This window comes from Macaca thibetana, chromosome 14 (genome assembly GCF_024542745.1).
Source record: "Macaca thibetana thibetana isolate TM-01 chromosome 14, ASM2454274v1, whole genome shotgun sequence".
NCBI lineage: Eukaryota > Metazoa > Chordata > Mammalia > Primates > Cercopithecidae > Macaca > Macaca thibetana.
The window spans coordinates 7,705,945-7,719,803 of record NC_065591.1 but is presented as its reverse complement, the minus strand read 5'-3'; the positions used below and the strand labels follow the sequence as shown (position 1 = coordinate 7,719,803).

The following is a 13,859-nucleotide window of genomic DNA, read 5'->3' as shown; positions in this document are numbered from 1 at the left end:
CCTGGGTGACAGCATGACCTAGTCTCTTTAAAAAAAAAAAAAAAAAGAAAAAAAGAAATTTATTGGCTATTATCCAGCCTACTTTCTAAATTAAACCACCCCAAATACTATTCTCATCATCCTTGCTTATTAAATGTTACAATTGCCATAGTTTTGTGGGTTTTGTTTGTTTTTGAGATGGAGTCTCACTCTGTCACCCAGGCTAGAGTGCAATGGCGTGATCTCAGCTCACTGCAACCTCCCCCCACCCCCTGGGGTTCAAGCAATTCTCCTGCCTCAGCCTCCCCGGTAGCTGGGATTACAGGTGTGTGCCACCATGCCTGGTTAATTTTTTTGTGTTTTTAGTAGAGACGCGGTTTCACCATGTTGGCCAGGCTGGTTTCCAACTCCTCACCTCAGGTGATCTGCCCACCTCGGCATCCCAAAGTGCTGGGATTACAGGTGTGAGCCACTGTGCCCGGCCGAGAGGATTGCTTTTGAGTGCAGGCATTTCAGACCAGTCCGGGCAACAAAGACTTTTGTCTCTACAGTAAATTAAAAAAATAGCGAGGCCTGGTGGCATGCACCTGTAGTCCTAGCTACTTGGGAGGCTGAGGAGTTCCAGGCTGCAATGACCTATGGATAGTGCCACTGTACTGCAGTCTGGGTGACCTTGCAAGAACTGTCTCAAAAAAAGGCAGGGAGATATTTAATGTGGTTCATTTAGGATGAGCTTGTAAAGTGTTATATAGCTAACTAGACCTAGTTGGGTTTCAGAAGTCAAATCAAGTAATTAGGTTTTGGGCTGCATGTGGAGGTGGTTAGTAGTTTTGATGTCTGCACACTGGGCTTGAACTGTGATTCTGAGAAGATTTATGTTCCCAGTCTCCTTCCAATCTGGAGAGATTATTAGTTACAATGAGTTGATCATTGATATACTTTGGTATTTTGGAAGAAAGTTTTATCCTCAGAGATGTTGAGACGAGATCTAACTGAAGGAGATGAGGATTTCTGTACCATACGCGTTACTTTTTGATGCTGGCCACCTCTGAAGGGCACGTGGCAGCTGACACAAAATTGATTTTCTTCATCACTGATCCTGTGGCCTTTACACAGGCCCAGAGGTGCATCAGCATCCGCAATGAAGTGGACAAGATTAGTGACCAATATATCTGTAAATGTTTTTTTAGTTCCTTACCTTTTTTACCTTAGGATAAATTGTTGACCAGTTTTCTACAGTCAGATTCCTGAATCATGTTGGGTTTTTTTAAGTTTCACTTTTGTCGCCAGGCTGGCACAATCTTGCCTCACTGCAACTTCTGCCTCCCGGGCTCAAGCGATTCTCCTGCCTCAGCCTCCTGAGTAGCTGGGATTACAGGCACCTGCCACCACATTCGGCTAATTTTTGTATTTTTAGTAGAGATGGGTTTCACCATGTTGGCTAGGCTTGTCTTGAACTCCTGACCTCAGGGGATCCGCCTGCCTCGGCCTCCCAAAGTGCTGGGATTACAGGCGTGAGCCACCGCACGTGGCCCTCGTGTTGGGTTTTAAAACCCACTCTTTTTTTCCCCCCAAACTCTGACTTCACATTTCTCTTCATGAAACCTTTCTCTTTGGGGCATGGGTGGTGGTCAAGAAGCTGCTTTGGATGGTGGTGTGTGGTACTTGTGTCATCTTCATTCCTGATGATCACTTTCCTCATAAACTGCACTGCTTTTAGCTTGTTTTGTTCGTGTTTTAAGTTCTTCCATCCAGTCCCTGCATTCCACCTTTTAACCCTTTTCAAAAGCTGCTTTGCAGAGGGTTTTGACTAAAGTTACTTGCTTAATGAATATGGGATTATGGGAAGCAGCCTAAGGATGAGAGAAAACAAGGCAGCAGCTGGACCCTCTGGAGAATGTTACTTTGTATTTTGTTTACAGCTGGTTGTGACTAAGTTCTTCCCTCTAAAGTCGGTTCTAAGGGATTAAAACAGCCCTGGCTGATGGCGCCCAATAAAATAAAACAAACAAACCTTTGCTGCTCCAGTTTTTTCTCAGGGTGGGGTCGGGGTATACTTTCAATCTCCATGGTCACAGAAAGGACTCTTCATCGCGGACCCTGGGAGGCTGGTTCCCAGAGGGAACTTGTCCTCAGCGTCTCCTGGACAGTGCAGCCTTCTGCCGGGCCTACTTCTGGGCCATTACAGAGGTCCTTTCACCACCTGTGAGAGGTTTGATTTTGGGGGAGATCCGGGACTCTCAAGGCTACAGTGTGGACTACTGGCCCAAGGAGAAGGTTGGTTTCCTGAGGTGGTGGTGGTGGTGGTGGGCGGGAGGGGGGTGTTTTTCTTACCTGGCATGTGCCTGCATAAGCTATTTCCACAGCGTCCTGGCCGCAAGGGGGGTGGTGCTTGGGAGGTTAGAGGGAGACAACTAGAGTGAACGGCAGAATGGAGCGCGGAATAGTGTCTGGCTGTGCACATGGAGGTGGCGAAACGTGGAAGCTTAACGAAGTTGGCGCCATGAAGCTAAAGACTGCTACCCCGGGGCTCTAGCTCGCTCCGCCTAATGGCGGGCCGCACCCCGCCGGCGAAGCCCACGTTTGTAGGTCCGCCCTCACGCTGATCTCTTGCCCAATCAATGAGTTCGGCTTCGCGAGGTTGGTGCTCATTGGCTTTCGTATAAAAGCTCCGAGGTTACAGACGTTTCCACCTCTTGCCGGCCTCTCAGGTAATAGGCGTCCGTGGTAACCAATCAGGAAGAGGATCTGCGGGACCGCCGGCCTTTTACTTTATTGAGTGGCCAATCCGGTTGTAGGCTCACCTCCCCCCTCTACCCAGAGCCACTGCTGCGGCCGCCGCCATTTTAGCGTTTTGTCAGAAGCGTCCGTGCCGCGAGGAGGAGGCCCTGCTGGTTTCCGTGCGGGTGAGACTGCGAGCCCTTCCATTGCCTTTCTTGTACTCTGTTAAATCTTCTCTCACTCTCTTGGGCTTCGGGGTGTACTGGTGGGGTCGCAGCCTCCACACCCGTCACTGAGAGCCGATCTCGGTCCTCGGCATTGCGCGGTAAGCCGGGAGCAGCCCTTCCCCCCACCGCCCCCTGAGAATACCTTGTTTTTTTTTTCCCCCACCCTGCCCCGTGCCCGACGTGGCTTCTCTTGGAAGCCTCGAGATTTCCACTGGGAAAACCCCTTTTCCCTTATACCTGGCAATTACGTCCCTGTTTCGAGAATTTCTCGGGCTGTGAGACATCGTCTGGTTAATAAATCTGAAGCTCTCCTCCACGGCCACGCATTTCAGTGTTCCGCAGGAGCTCGGACGGTGCCCTGAGAGAGGCGTTCCCCAGTCCAGTACTTTCTTTATCCTCCACTCCTCGCTGTCTGATCTGAGTCGCGCGTTCACTACTTCCAAAGGAAACTCAAATGTAGCTGTTGCAAGGCCTATTTCCCCGGAAATGATGGCTGCTTTGGTTACTACTTGAGGAAAAGCCTGTTGATAATTTCAGGCAGGCAGCAAGCCTAGTAGACTTTGGTTTTCTGTTGCTTTCCTAATGGATAGAAAAGCCCAGTACCCCCATCTCTCCGTATGCTGTTTTTCATGCACATTTCTGTTGGAAGGTATCAGTTCTTACTAAATCCTTTGTCTACTAAGGACCTCCCTATTGCAGACGTCTTCTCATTCTTACAGGTTCATGGCGGCTACTATAGCAGGCCTTAGTTCACTCCCACTTCCCTTTGATTGTATCGTGTGGAGGTGTGTGTGCAGGCGGGTGAGAGAAAACTGGAAATATACATCAGAGTGAAAGTCGTTGTTTTTTATGAACTGATGTGGGCCTAAGGTCTTTTGTCAGAAATCTTGTTTTTCTCTCCCAGGCTCTTGTCAGGATGGTGAAGCTGTTCATCGGAAACCTGCCCCGGGAGGCTACAGAGCAGGAGATTCGCTCACTCTTCGAGCAGTATGGGAAGGTGCTGGAATGTGACATCATTAAGAATTACGGCTTTGTGCACATAGAAGATAAAACTGCAGCTGAAGATGCCATACGCAACCTGCACCATTACAAGCTTCATGGGGTGAACATCAACGTGGAAGCCAGCAAGAATAAGAGCAAAACCTCAACAAAGTTGCATGTGGGCAACATCAGTCCCACTTGCACCAATAAGGAGCTTCGAGCCAAGTTTGAGGAGTATGGTCCGGTCATCGAATGTGACATCGTGAAAGATTATGCCTTCGTACACATGGAGCGGGCAGAGGATGCAGTGGAGGCCATCAGGGGCCTTGACAACACAGAGTTTCAAGGTGAACCACCCTCTTTGGGTAGAGGACTGAACACAAGGCTATGTGCAGAAAGTGGTTGGATGCGTAAAAGGAGAGGTTTGGTAAAGATAACAGCTGTTGGCTGGCTGGTGGTGAAGAATTAAGTATGGGTGATGGACTTCTTAAGATGTAGAATACATGGGACTTAGAGGCTTTACCTTAGGCAGCTGTCTCCTGGAGAAAAACCACTCAGCTTTTATTTGGAGCCCCTAAGGCTTTTGTGCTCATCAGTACAGAAATCCTTTTCTCTGAAGGCTTTCTGAGTTACTGGGTTTTTTTGTTTTTTGTTTTTGCTTTTGCTTTTTTTGGTAGTAGAGCAGAGTTCAGAGTTCCTCACTCTGAATTTACTGCTCTCAGCATAGGATCAGAATTATGCATTTTACATGAAGAACCTCACAAAAACATGTCAAGCAACACTTTTATAGGAGCAGAATCCTTGTTAAGTTGTCCTGCCTTACACAAACTCTTAAAAGAGTTACAGCTCTTGTTTTTTTTATTATTATTATATCTGTACCAAGGGGTTGTGTTTTGAGTATAAGGCCACTCTAGAATTAGAAGGCTGATTTTAGGACTACTTGGGGAGGAGGCAGGAGGCACTGGGGTTTTAGGGGCAGTAATGACTGTCTTTTCATTGGTTTGGGGGGCTGGACTTTATAAAATTTTGGTGAATAGAGCACTTAGATTTGTGTTATCTTAGGAGTCTTAACCAAATGAATTTTTTGTGCCTGGAGGGCAGCATGAGTGATAATGTGGATTGTCACTTCATTTGGAAGCATCTCAAATCCCCAACATTTTGAATACCTACATGTTGCTCAAAGGAAATGCTTGTTAGAGCATTTTGGATTTTGAATTTTCAGATTTGGGATGCTCAACTGGTATGTATCACGCAAATATTCCAAAATCTGAGGTCTGAAGCAACAGTGGCAGTTCAGGGGTGGTAATCATGGTGAGTTGCTATCTGAACTCTTCTCTCACCTCCTTTGGTTTCCCAGTATCAAAAAGAGCGGTGTCCTTTTTTAGCTTAATTAAGCAGGACTGAACGAAAATTTAAAAAATAAAAAGCTTTATCCAAATTATGGAGTGTTCCTGTGACTCCTTGCTATATATTCCAAACCTGTGTTCTGACAGTGTAGTGGTCGATTGTGTTTCTGAGTACTCCCCTCATTAAGAGTCATTACTGCTGCCTTTGGTGTCCATTTCCCTTAAATTGGGCTTTTTTAGAGCTGAAAGTCTGATCATTATTTCCGCTAGTAATGGGTACCCTGTGTCATGGGCATTGCTGTGCATTAGTAAAGAAAAGTGACGCAGGTCTCTCAGGTCTAGCTTGCTTTCTTTTTTTCAATTTGCGTGTTGAGAATTATTTTGTCAACAACTTAATTGAGAGCAAAGGCTGCTCTTGTGGAGGGTTTGCGGTGTGATACCTAATTTTTGGACTGTTTGCCACACTGTAGCCCAGTCAGAAGAGGTGGTGTCTGCTTGTAGCAATTAGGTTTAAGGAGAGGACAGTGTGGTCTTGATTCAGGACAAATTATCCTTATATAAAACTCTGGGTGTCTGAACCCAAGATCCCCTGACACTAACCTTCGCTTAGTTTTTTTATCTTACTTTATTTAATATTGGCGTTTTTTATTTCTTAATACTATTCTGTTAGAGTTATAGATGTATATTGATGAGTGGTATTAGGGTGGTCTTTTTTCCTTTCCGTTTCTTAGTGTTGGGTATCTTCTCTATTGCATGCCCACTTAAAATCTCTTTTAGATATTCTTAAAAAATTAACTTCTTTTTCTGGCATTGGAACCAAGAGATGCTTAGATCAAGGTATTTATTAATGATCTTTTTGTCTGGAATGTGCACAGTTGGTTTCTTAGTTGTTTTCACTGGTTTTGTTAGGTGCCAAAAGTGGCACTTTTGTTAGCACTTGTTTTCTCTGGTTTTGTTAGGTGCCAAAGTGGCCCACTGGGCAAATGCCAGAGACAGGCTAGCACTTTAAGGCACTTAAGTGCATAATTGCATATCTGCTCTCTTAGTAACCTGCAACCTAAACTTCCCAGCTGTGTAGACCTTGATATTTTGTTCCTTCCATCCCCATTTCCCTATTGTGTTTTCTGGTCTCCCAGAATCTAACATTAATTTTGCAGGTAAAATTGTGTGTTTACTATTTTCTCTAATGTTAGAGGATCCATCTGTTGACTCTCCCTTGCTTTTGACCATTTACTCCTTTGACAGGTATATATTTAGGTGCATCATAACCAATTGCATTGGGAAGTTTTTGCAGGATTTGGATGTCTTCGGAAGTTTGCTTACCAGTAAGCTGATAGATCATGTTAGGTAGAAATTGCTTCTGTAGAGACTAACTTAGTTTTAACTTTTCTAGAAAAGATTCTGCTTTTATTACATTTTCAGAAGTAATACTTTTCATTTCCAGAATGCAAATTTTAATTTTCAGGAAAAATATTAAGCATATGTTCTTAGTTAGGCTTTCAGATAGGTAGTTTCAGGAGAAGTACTTTAATTCTGCTTAAACTGAGCAGTTTGGTCCACTGACTAGTATAAGTAGTTATTCTCCACTTTCCTCAGCCACCTTTTCTTCCATGGTTTTTACAGTATTCTAAAATTTCAGGCATTTGAGAACAATCTGTCCTGTTTTTGCCCTGTTTGCCTTTGACCCTAGTAGAGGGTCACTAAAATTAACTATCAGATTGTAAAGAATCCATGTTAAAGCAATGATCAGAACCAGCAGTTAAAAGGGCCCAGTTAAGGGAGAAGGCTGTCCTTCAACTTGTGCCCCTCAGTCTCCCCAGTTCATGAGGGTTTTTCCAGAGATGTACTTTGAGATTTGCTTGTCATATTCAGCTGTGGATTGAGTCTAGATAATTCTTTAATAGTGGTAATCATTGGAGTCTTTTATTCCATTCTTTTAAAGTTTTTGAGAAGGGTGGAGAGCTGGCCTTTACTTACATTCCCTTGCTTAATGAAAATCCATCTTGCTGGTAAGGATTGGAGGTGTCAGAAAAAAATTGGGCACTCTTTCTTACTTTGACTTCTTTTGACTTTGAGCCGCTGTTTGGAGATGATTTTTACTTGCAGTTACTTGGCAAAGGATGAGATTGTTTTGAGCAAGAGTAGTTTATTTCTTAAGCATTTAAACTATTGTTATAGCTGGCATATTTCATCACCTAATTGATCTTTGCCTGAAATCAGGTCATTATACTGAATCTATAAGTTGAGTTTTTTTTTTCCTTTTTATCTTTTGGTAAAGATGAGTCCTGCATTAGAATTGCCTAGATAAAGCCATTGCTATGACCAGTGTCTGGGGTAGGGGCTGGGGCTATGAGTAAGAGTGATAGCAACCCTTCTTGCGTCTGTTTCTTCAAGGCAAACGAATGCACGTGCAGTTGTCCACCAGCCGGCTTAGGACTGCGCCCGGGATGGGAGACCAGAGCGGCTGCTATCGGTGCGGGAAAGAGGGGCACTGGTCCAAAGAGTGTCCGATAGATCGTTCAGGCCGCGTGGCAGACTTGACCGAGCAATATAATGAGCAATACGGAGCAGTGCGTACGCCTTACACCATGAGCTATGGGGATTCATTGTATTACAACAACGCGTACGGAGCGCTCGATGCCTACTACAAGCGCTGCCGTGCTGCCCGGTCCTATGAGGCAGTGGCGGCTGCAGCTGCCTCCGTGTATAATTACGCAGAGCAGACCCTGTCCCAGCTGCCACAAGTCCAGAATACAGCCATGGCCAGTCACCTCACCTCCACCTCTCTCGATCCCTACGATAGACACCTGTTGCCGACCTCAGGAGCTGCTGCCACAGCTGCTGCTGCAGCAGCAGCCGCTGCTGCTGTTACTGCAGCTTCCACTTCATATTACGGGCGGGATCGGAGCCCCCTGCGTCGCGCTACAGCCCCAGTCCCCACTGTTGGAGAGGGCTACGGTTACGGGCATGAGAGTGAGTTGTCCCAAGCTTCAGCAGCCGCGCGGAATTCTCTGTACGACATGGCCCGGTATGAGCGGGAGCAGTATGCCGATCGGGCGCGGTACTCAGCCTTTTAAAGCTTGAGGTGAGAGGGGTGGGGTGTTCCCTCTTCTGGTTTTGCCATCCCTCCTGCAGCCTAAAGGGCTCCATTTAGGCTGCCCTGCTTGCTTGCTTTTGCAGGGTTAGGGTAAGCTTACTAGGGTGGCTCACAGGCTAGAGAGAAGTCCTACCTGTTTAACTTTAAAATATATAGAGTTCCTTGGCCCTCATGGCTATTTTTCAGGGCTTCTGGTAGCGAGAGTCAATTTGATTCTATTTGTGCCTAGAAAAATAAAGAATGATGTGCTGGTGAATCTTGGGTCACCTATGTACTATGCTATAATTGAACCTTACCTGGGGACCCACACGTTCAGGCTCAGGTGTTTTGTTTCTTAGAGCCTTTGTTAAGTTTCCTAGGTGTGCGACATTCCTAAGGTCTTCAAGTTTCCTGTTCTGTTTTGTGCTGTGTGAAAGTTCTGATATGATCCCTGATGATAAAGTCCATAACTGTAGTTAACTGGTCATCACTGCTCAGGTCCCAGTTACTAAGAAGACTACCAAAATGGCATCATCTTAATCTTGAAGCATATTTCTGACATTCCTGAACGATTCAACCCTTATGAGTTTTATAGAACTTATTTGATGGTAAGTTGGGGTAGAGAGAAATACAAAACTTATCTTTTATAAAGTTCCACAAGGAAGTCTGGGCATAGATGCTAACACCTACCTTCTTTGCCCAGCTCAGATTTATTCCCTGAATAGAGTGCCCACTCCATTGCTTTATCTTTCAGTCTGTCCTGTAACAGCCCAGCCTGTCACTTACTTAGGTTTTTTTTTTTTTTTTTTTAAGTAACTATTCCCACAGTTCTAGTTTGGACATCATCTACTTTCTCAGGGTATGTGTTTAAGTATGCATGCACACCTGTTAATTTTACTCCTTTGGTGAGGTTGAAATCCAGGGTTGGGAGCTTTGCCATAAGCAAATCACTCCCTTCTTCATCTTCTCACTAGCTGTTTTGGGCATTTAATACTCTTGAGCCAGCAGCTCTACCCTGAGTCCCTTTGCTTTTTCCACTGTCATACATTTTGAGCCCCATGATCCATTTGGCTCTACTTGAATATATTCTCTTCTGATACTTGCCAGCTTTGGGCTCTAGGTGTTTGAGATTATTGTACTTAAGGGTAAATCTCAATGCCCTTAGTTTTGAGTAGCTCCCAGTGTGTCCCAGACATTACCATTGATCCTTAATTATAGTAACTGTGTGAGTGATAGATAACTGTCATCTTTGCAGTTAGGGCAGAAGATATGTGACTTTCCCAGGGTTATTGAGTAGGCAGTCACTGATTGGGCTGGAAAAGAGACTTCAGTGACTTGATGTGTAGCTTATACATGCCCTTCCACACCTTCTTTACAAAGTTAGTTTCTTCCCTAGTTGGAATTGGATGTCCTCAGGTCTTAAAACTTGCACAGTTGATGCTACTTTTATTTAGACTTTGAATGATTTTTAACTTGGACCTTGGCAGTAACTCCTAGATAGAAAATACTGTTGATTTTTTTTTTTTTTTTTTTTTTTTTTTTTTTTTTTTAACCTCAGGGAGCTAATTGGAGCCTTTCCATTTTTCCTGTCCTCTGCTGACAGCTTGTGATGTGGAATTACCTTCTCTAAGGAATGCTAATGTTAACATCATCAAGAGCAATGGAATGTCTCTTTGCCTACTTTTATGAAACAAGATTTGCTATTAATTTAAGACCTTAGTCTGAGATTGTTTAGACTCCCCAGTTACTCTCTGGCCTTCAAGCTCTTTCCATTGTTAAGAGATTACTGTGATACTGGGGAAGGGTACAAGTAAACTTAAAAGGAGTGTCAAGTTATCAGACTTTGTAAAGATGTTGAAGTTTTTAATGGGAAAGCCCTTTTGAGCTTTGCTGTAAAGCCGCTGTATTGTGCTCTCTTTCAGGTGGGATGTGTGTGGGCTGAAATTCCGAGCTGCGGTTGTGCATGAGAATACACCCTTCGTGGTACCCCATCTCCGGGACGTTCTCGGCTCTGTGCGTTCAGTCCCTCAGGAACCGTGGACCTTAATTTACCTTGCTAAGTTCAGACCTTCTCTTCCTTTCCTTTCCTTTCCTCTCCTGCCCATTTTCCTGTTCTTCTGTCCTTCAAAACTTCTGTAGCTTCCCATTCATGTTCTGTTCTCCCAGCAGGCCTCATTGTGTGCAGAAACTGTGGTGGGGGCTGTGCTGTCTCCTCCCTGCCTCCTGCCTCCTGCGGCTGTTGGATTTGGGAATGACCTTGGTGAGAGTCTCACTGCTCCAGGGTCTCTTTTTGGTCCAAAGGCTAGACCTATAGAGTTGGATCACTTTTTTTCTTTCCGGTGAAATAAATGGTTTTTCAACTTAGGGTATGTGTGCTTTGAGAGACTTCTTGTTTCGGCTTGTTTGGGGGTTCATTTGTACCTTGAAGGGGAGGGTATAAAGTTTTAAGATACTCAGCTTTGGGTGAACGTCACTGCAGTTATTTTGTTTATTGCAAATAGGACTTGTAGGTGCCAGAGGAAAGGGGTTATATAGAAGCCCAGGTAGGCAGCCTTATTCCAATGAAGACTTTTCCCACTGGTCCACCTTTGTTATAAAACCACCTACTTTTAGTTTAGAGATGTTGGTCTTCTCTTCTAGAGAAGCAGTCACTACCTTCCCTTAAGACTACCATTCCAATCACCCAGTCAGTGTATCTAGCTTAACTTAATTTCCGGGGATGAGGAAGTCAGCTTTCGCTCTTTGTGCCTTGTGAAAAAATGAAGCTGTGGCTCCAAGAGTACTTTGCTAACTGTAGGCCAGTGACATGTGTTGATGCCTTTCACCATCTATTTGTTAAGCTCTGCCAAAATCCAAAGAATGCCTGAATGTCCCACTAGCACCTCATTACTTGGGTTTATAGCCTTTAAATCATAGGCATGGAGAAATGACCCAACATACGAACTTTAGATACCTTGTTGAATGATGGGGCTAAGTGCAAGAACTGCCGCCTCTTAGCCTCATGTTTTTCTTGAAACAGTTACTTGTCTTCCATATGTTTGCTCTGTACCTTCTTGCTCCAATTTCTACAGATACAGGACTATGTCTAGTTAGAGCATTTCTCAGAATCATTCAGCAAATACTGAGCACCTACTGTATGCCCGGCATTACCCTTTAGGGAAGTCGGGTTATGATGATGGGGAGATAAGCAGGTCTTTACTTAGATGGTTTCTTAGATTTTTTTTTTTTTTAATAATTGCTTCCTCCTGTTGGATTCTTCCTAATCGTAGATGGCCAAGATTTGAACAGCTCTATACAACATGTAATTTATTGAATATTTTTGTATGTGAAGCCTGTGCTGGGTGTTTGATGTGTTCTCATTTAATCTTCCCAGCAAATGTTTTTCTGTTAGTTTTTTCCTTTCCTGGCTGGGTTGGTTCTCTGCCATTTCTCTTGGATGGTCGTACATACCTACTTTGGTTTCTTTTTCTCTAAAGGACAGACCCACCACTGAACGCCATTTTTACTCTCTCAGTATACCCTTTGATCTGATGGGTAGGGTTGGCAAATTTCAAACATTGGAGACTAACGGTATTTGTTGATTCAACAAATATTTTATTGAATGATACTCTGGAAGGTGGTGTTTTAAGTGTTGGGCATATATACGGTTCTGGAGCTTCTATTCTGAGGGAGGAGAAAATGCAGAAATGTCAAGCAAGAATTCTCTTTAGATGGGGATGGTCAGTGAAGGATTTTCAGAAGTGACATGGTAAACATGGATATGATACATTTTTGCATTACAAAACTAGTTAAAATTAGTTAACTAGTTAAAATTAACTCAGGCATGGTGGCTCACGCTTGTAATCCCAGCACTTTGGGAGGCCGAGGCGGGTGGATCGCAAGGTCAGGAGTTCGAGATCAGCCTGACCAACATGGTGAAATCCTGTCTCTACTAAAAATACAAAAAATTAGCTGGGTGTGGCGGCATGTACCTGTAATCCCAGCTACTCAGGAGGCTGAGGCAGCAAAATCGCTTGAACCCAGGAGGCGGAGGTTGCAGTGAGCCAAGATTGCGCCATTGCACTCCAGCCTGGGCAACAAGAGCAAAACTCCGTCTCAAAAAAATATTTTATAAAATAAAATATTAACTCCTTGGCCGGGTGCAGTGCCTCACACCCGTAATCCCAGCACTTTGGGAGGCTGAGGCAAGTGGGTTGCTTGAGCTCAGAAGTTCAAGACCAGCCTGGGCAACATGGGGAAGCCCTGTCTCTACAAAAAATTTAAAAATTACCTGGGCATAGTGTTGCACATTTGTGGTCCCAGCTACTCCAGAGGCTGAGGTGGGAGGATCACTTGAACCCAGGAAGTCAAGGCTGCAGTAAGGTAAGATCAGGCCACTGCACTACAGCCTGGGTGTCTCAAAAATTTTTTACCAGGCGCAGTGTCTCATGCCTGTAATCCCAGCACTTTGGGAGGCTGAGGCAGGCGGATCCCCTGAGGTCAGGAGTTCGAGACCAGCCTGGCCAACTTGGTGAAACCCAGTCTCTACTAAAAAATACAAAGGGAGGCAGAGGTTGCAGCGAGCCGAGATTGAGCCACTGACTCAAGCCTGGGGGAAAAGAGCGATACTTCTCTCAAAAAAAATTTTGTTTTTAAATTTCTTGATTCTGTTAGAGGAAGTCATTGTTGCTTTCTGCTTTGAGATCCTGATCTCCCTGTAACAGACAACGTAAGAGTAGTTTTTTCATAACAGAATCTGGCCTGGCTTAATGCTGTATTCATACTAGATGCTTTTCCATTTTCTCTTTTAAACTATTTATTGTTTGTGTGTGTGGGTTTTTTTTTTTTTTCCCCCTTGAGACAGGGTCTCTCTGTTGCCCAGACTGGAGTGCACTGGCATGATCTTGGCTCACTGCAGCCTGTGCCTTCCATGTTCAAGTGATTCTCCTGCCTCAGCCTCCTGAGTAACTGGGATTACTGGCGCCTGCCACCACACCTGGCTAATTTTTGTATTTTTAGTAGAGATGGAGTTTCACCATGGCCAATCTGGTCTCAAACTCCCAGACTCAAGTGATTCGCCTGCCTCCTAAAGTGCTGGAATTACAGGCATGAGCCACCACACCCAGCCTTAAACTATTGACTTGTTGAGAGGAAAAACTTTATCAAGAACAATGGCAGCCTAGGCAACATAGCAGGATCCCGTTTCTAAGACAATTTTAAAATTAGCTCTGTGTGGTGGATATGCAGCTGAAGTTCCAGCTACTAAGAGAGGCTGAAGCGGGAGGATAGTTTGAGCCCAGGAGTTTCAGGCTGTGGTGAGCCGATTGTGTCACTATACTCCAGCCCAGGTGACAGAGCAAGATGAATTATTTTTAAGAGGTGATCTGGAAAGATTGACTATAATTCACTGATTTTCAACATTGATGTATTATGAAGTTTTCTTTATGCTTCCAATCAAGTGTATCTTTGAGTTGAAGCCATGTAGTTGGCTCTTTGTAATTGACAAGGTTATGCTGTCACTCCTTACCTCAGGAGTAATAAAGTACTTTT

The 13,859-nt window shown here is 44.4% G+C and overlaps 3 protein-coding genes across 10 annotated transcripts in view; 1 reads left to right on the top strand and 2 right to left on the bottom strand.

Annotated features, from left to right (window-relative positions):
• The window catches only part of MRPL11 (mitochondrial ribosomal protein L11), a 242,991-nt gene that overhangs the window by 203,291 nt on the left and 25,841 nt on the right, over positions 1–13,859 (bottom strand). The gene's annotated exons all lie outside the window — the stretch shown is intronic.
• The window catches only part of CTSF (cathepsin F), a 105,866-nt gene that overhangs the window by 66,173 nt on the left and 25,834 nt on the right, over positions 1–13,859 (bottom strand).
• The window catches only part of LOC126935346 (RNA-binding protein 4), a 56,667-nt gene that overhangs the window by 19,777 nt on the left and 23,031 nt on the right, over positions 1–13,859 (top strand). For 2 of the 8 annotated variants that reach the window (XR_007719228.1, XM_050756623.1), the window contains exons 1-2: positions 2,823–2,885; positions 3,832–4,255. The exons of 1 other annotated variant lie outside the window; for it this stretch is intronic. Coding sequence is in view for 6 of the 7 variants with exons in the window: in XM_050756623.1 (XP_050612580.1) it covers positions 3,844–4,255 (412 nt within the window). In the remaining variant the exon portion in view is untranslated. Of the gene's footprint in view, positions 1–2,819; positions 3,026–3,831; positions 5,342–7,648; positions 8,340–10,252; positions 10,695–13,859 lie in introns of those variants that run through there. 5 more of the 8 variants (XM_050756624.1, XM_050756620.1, XM_050756625.1 and 2 more) reach the window with 5 other exon arrangements.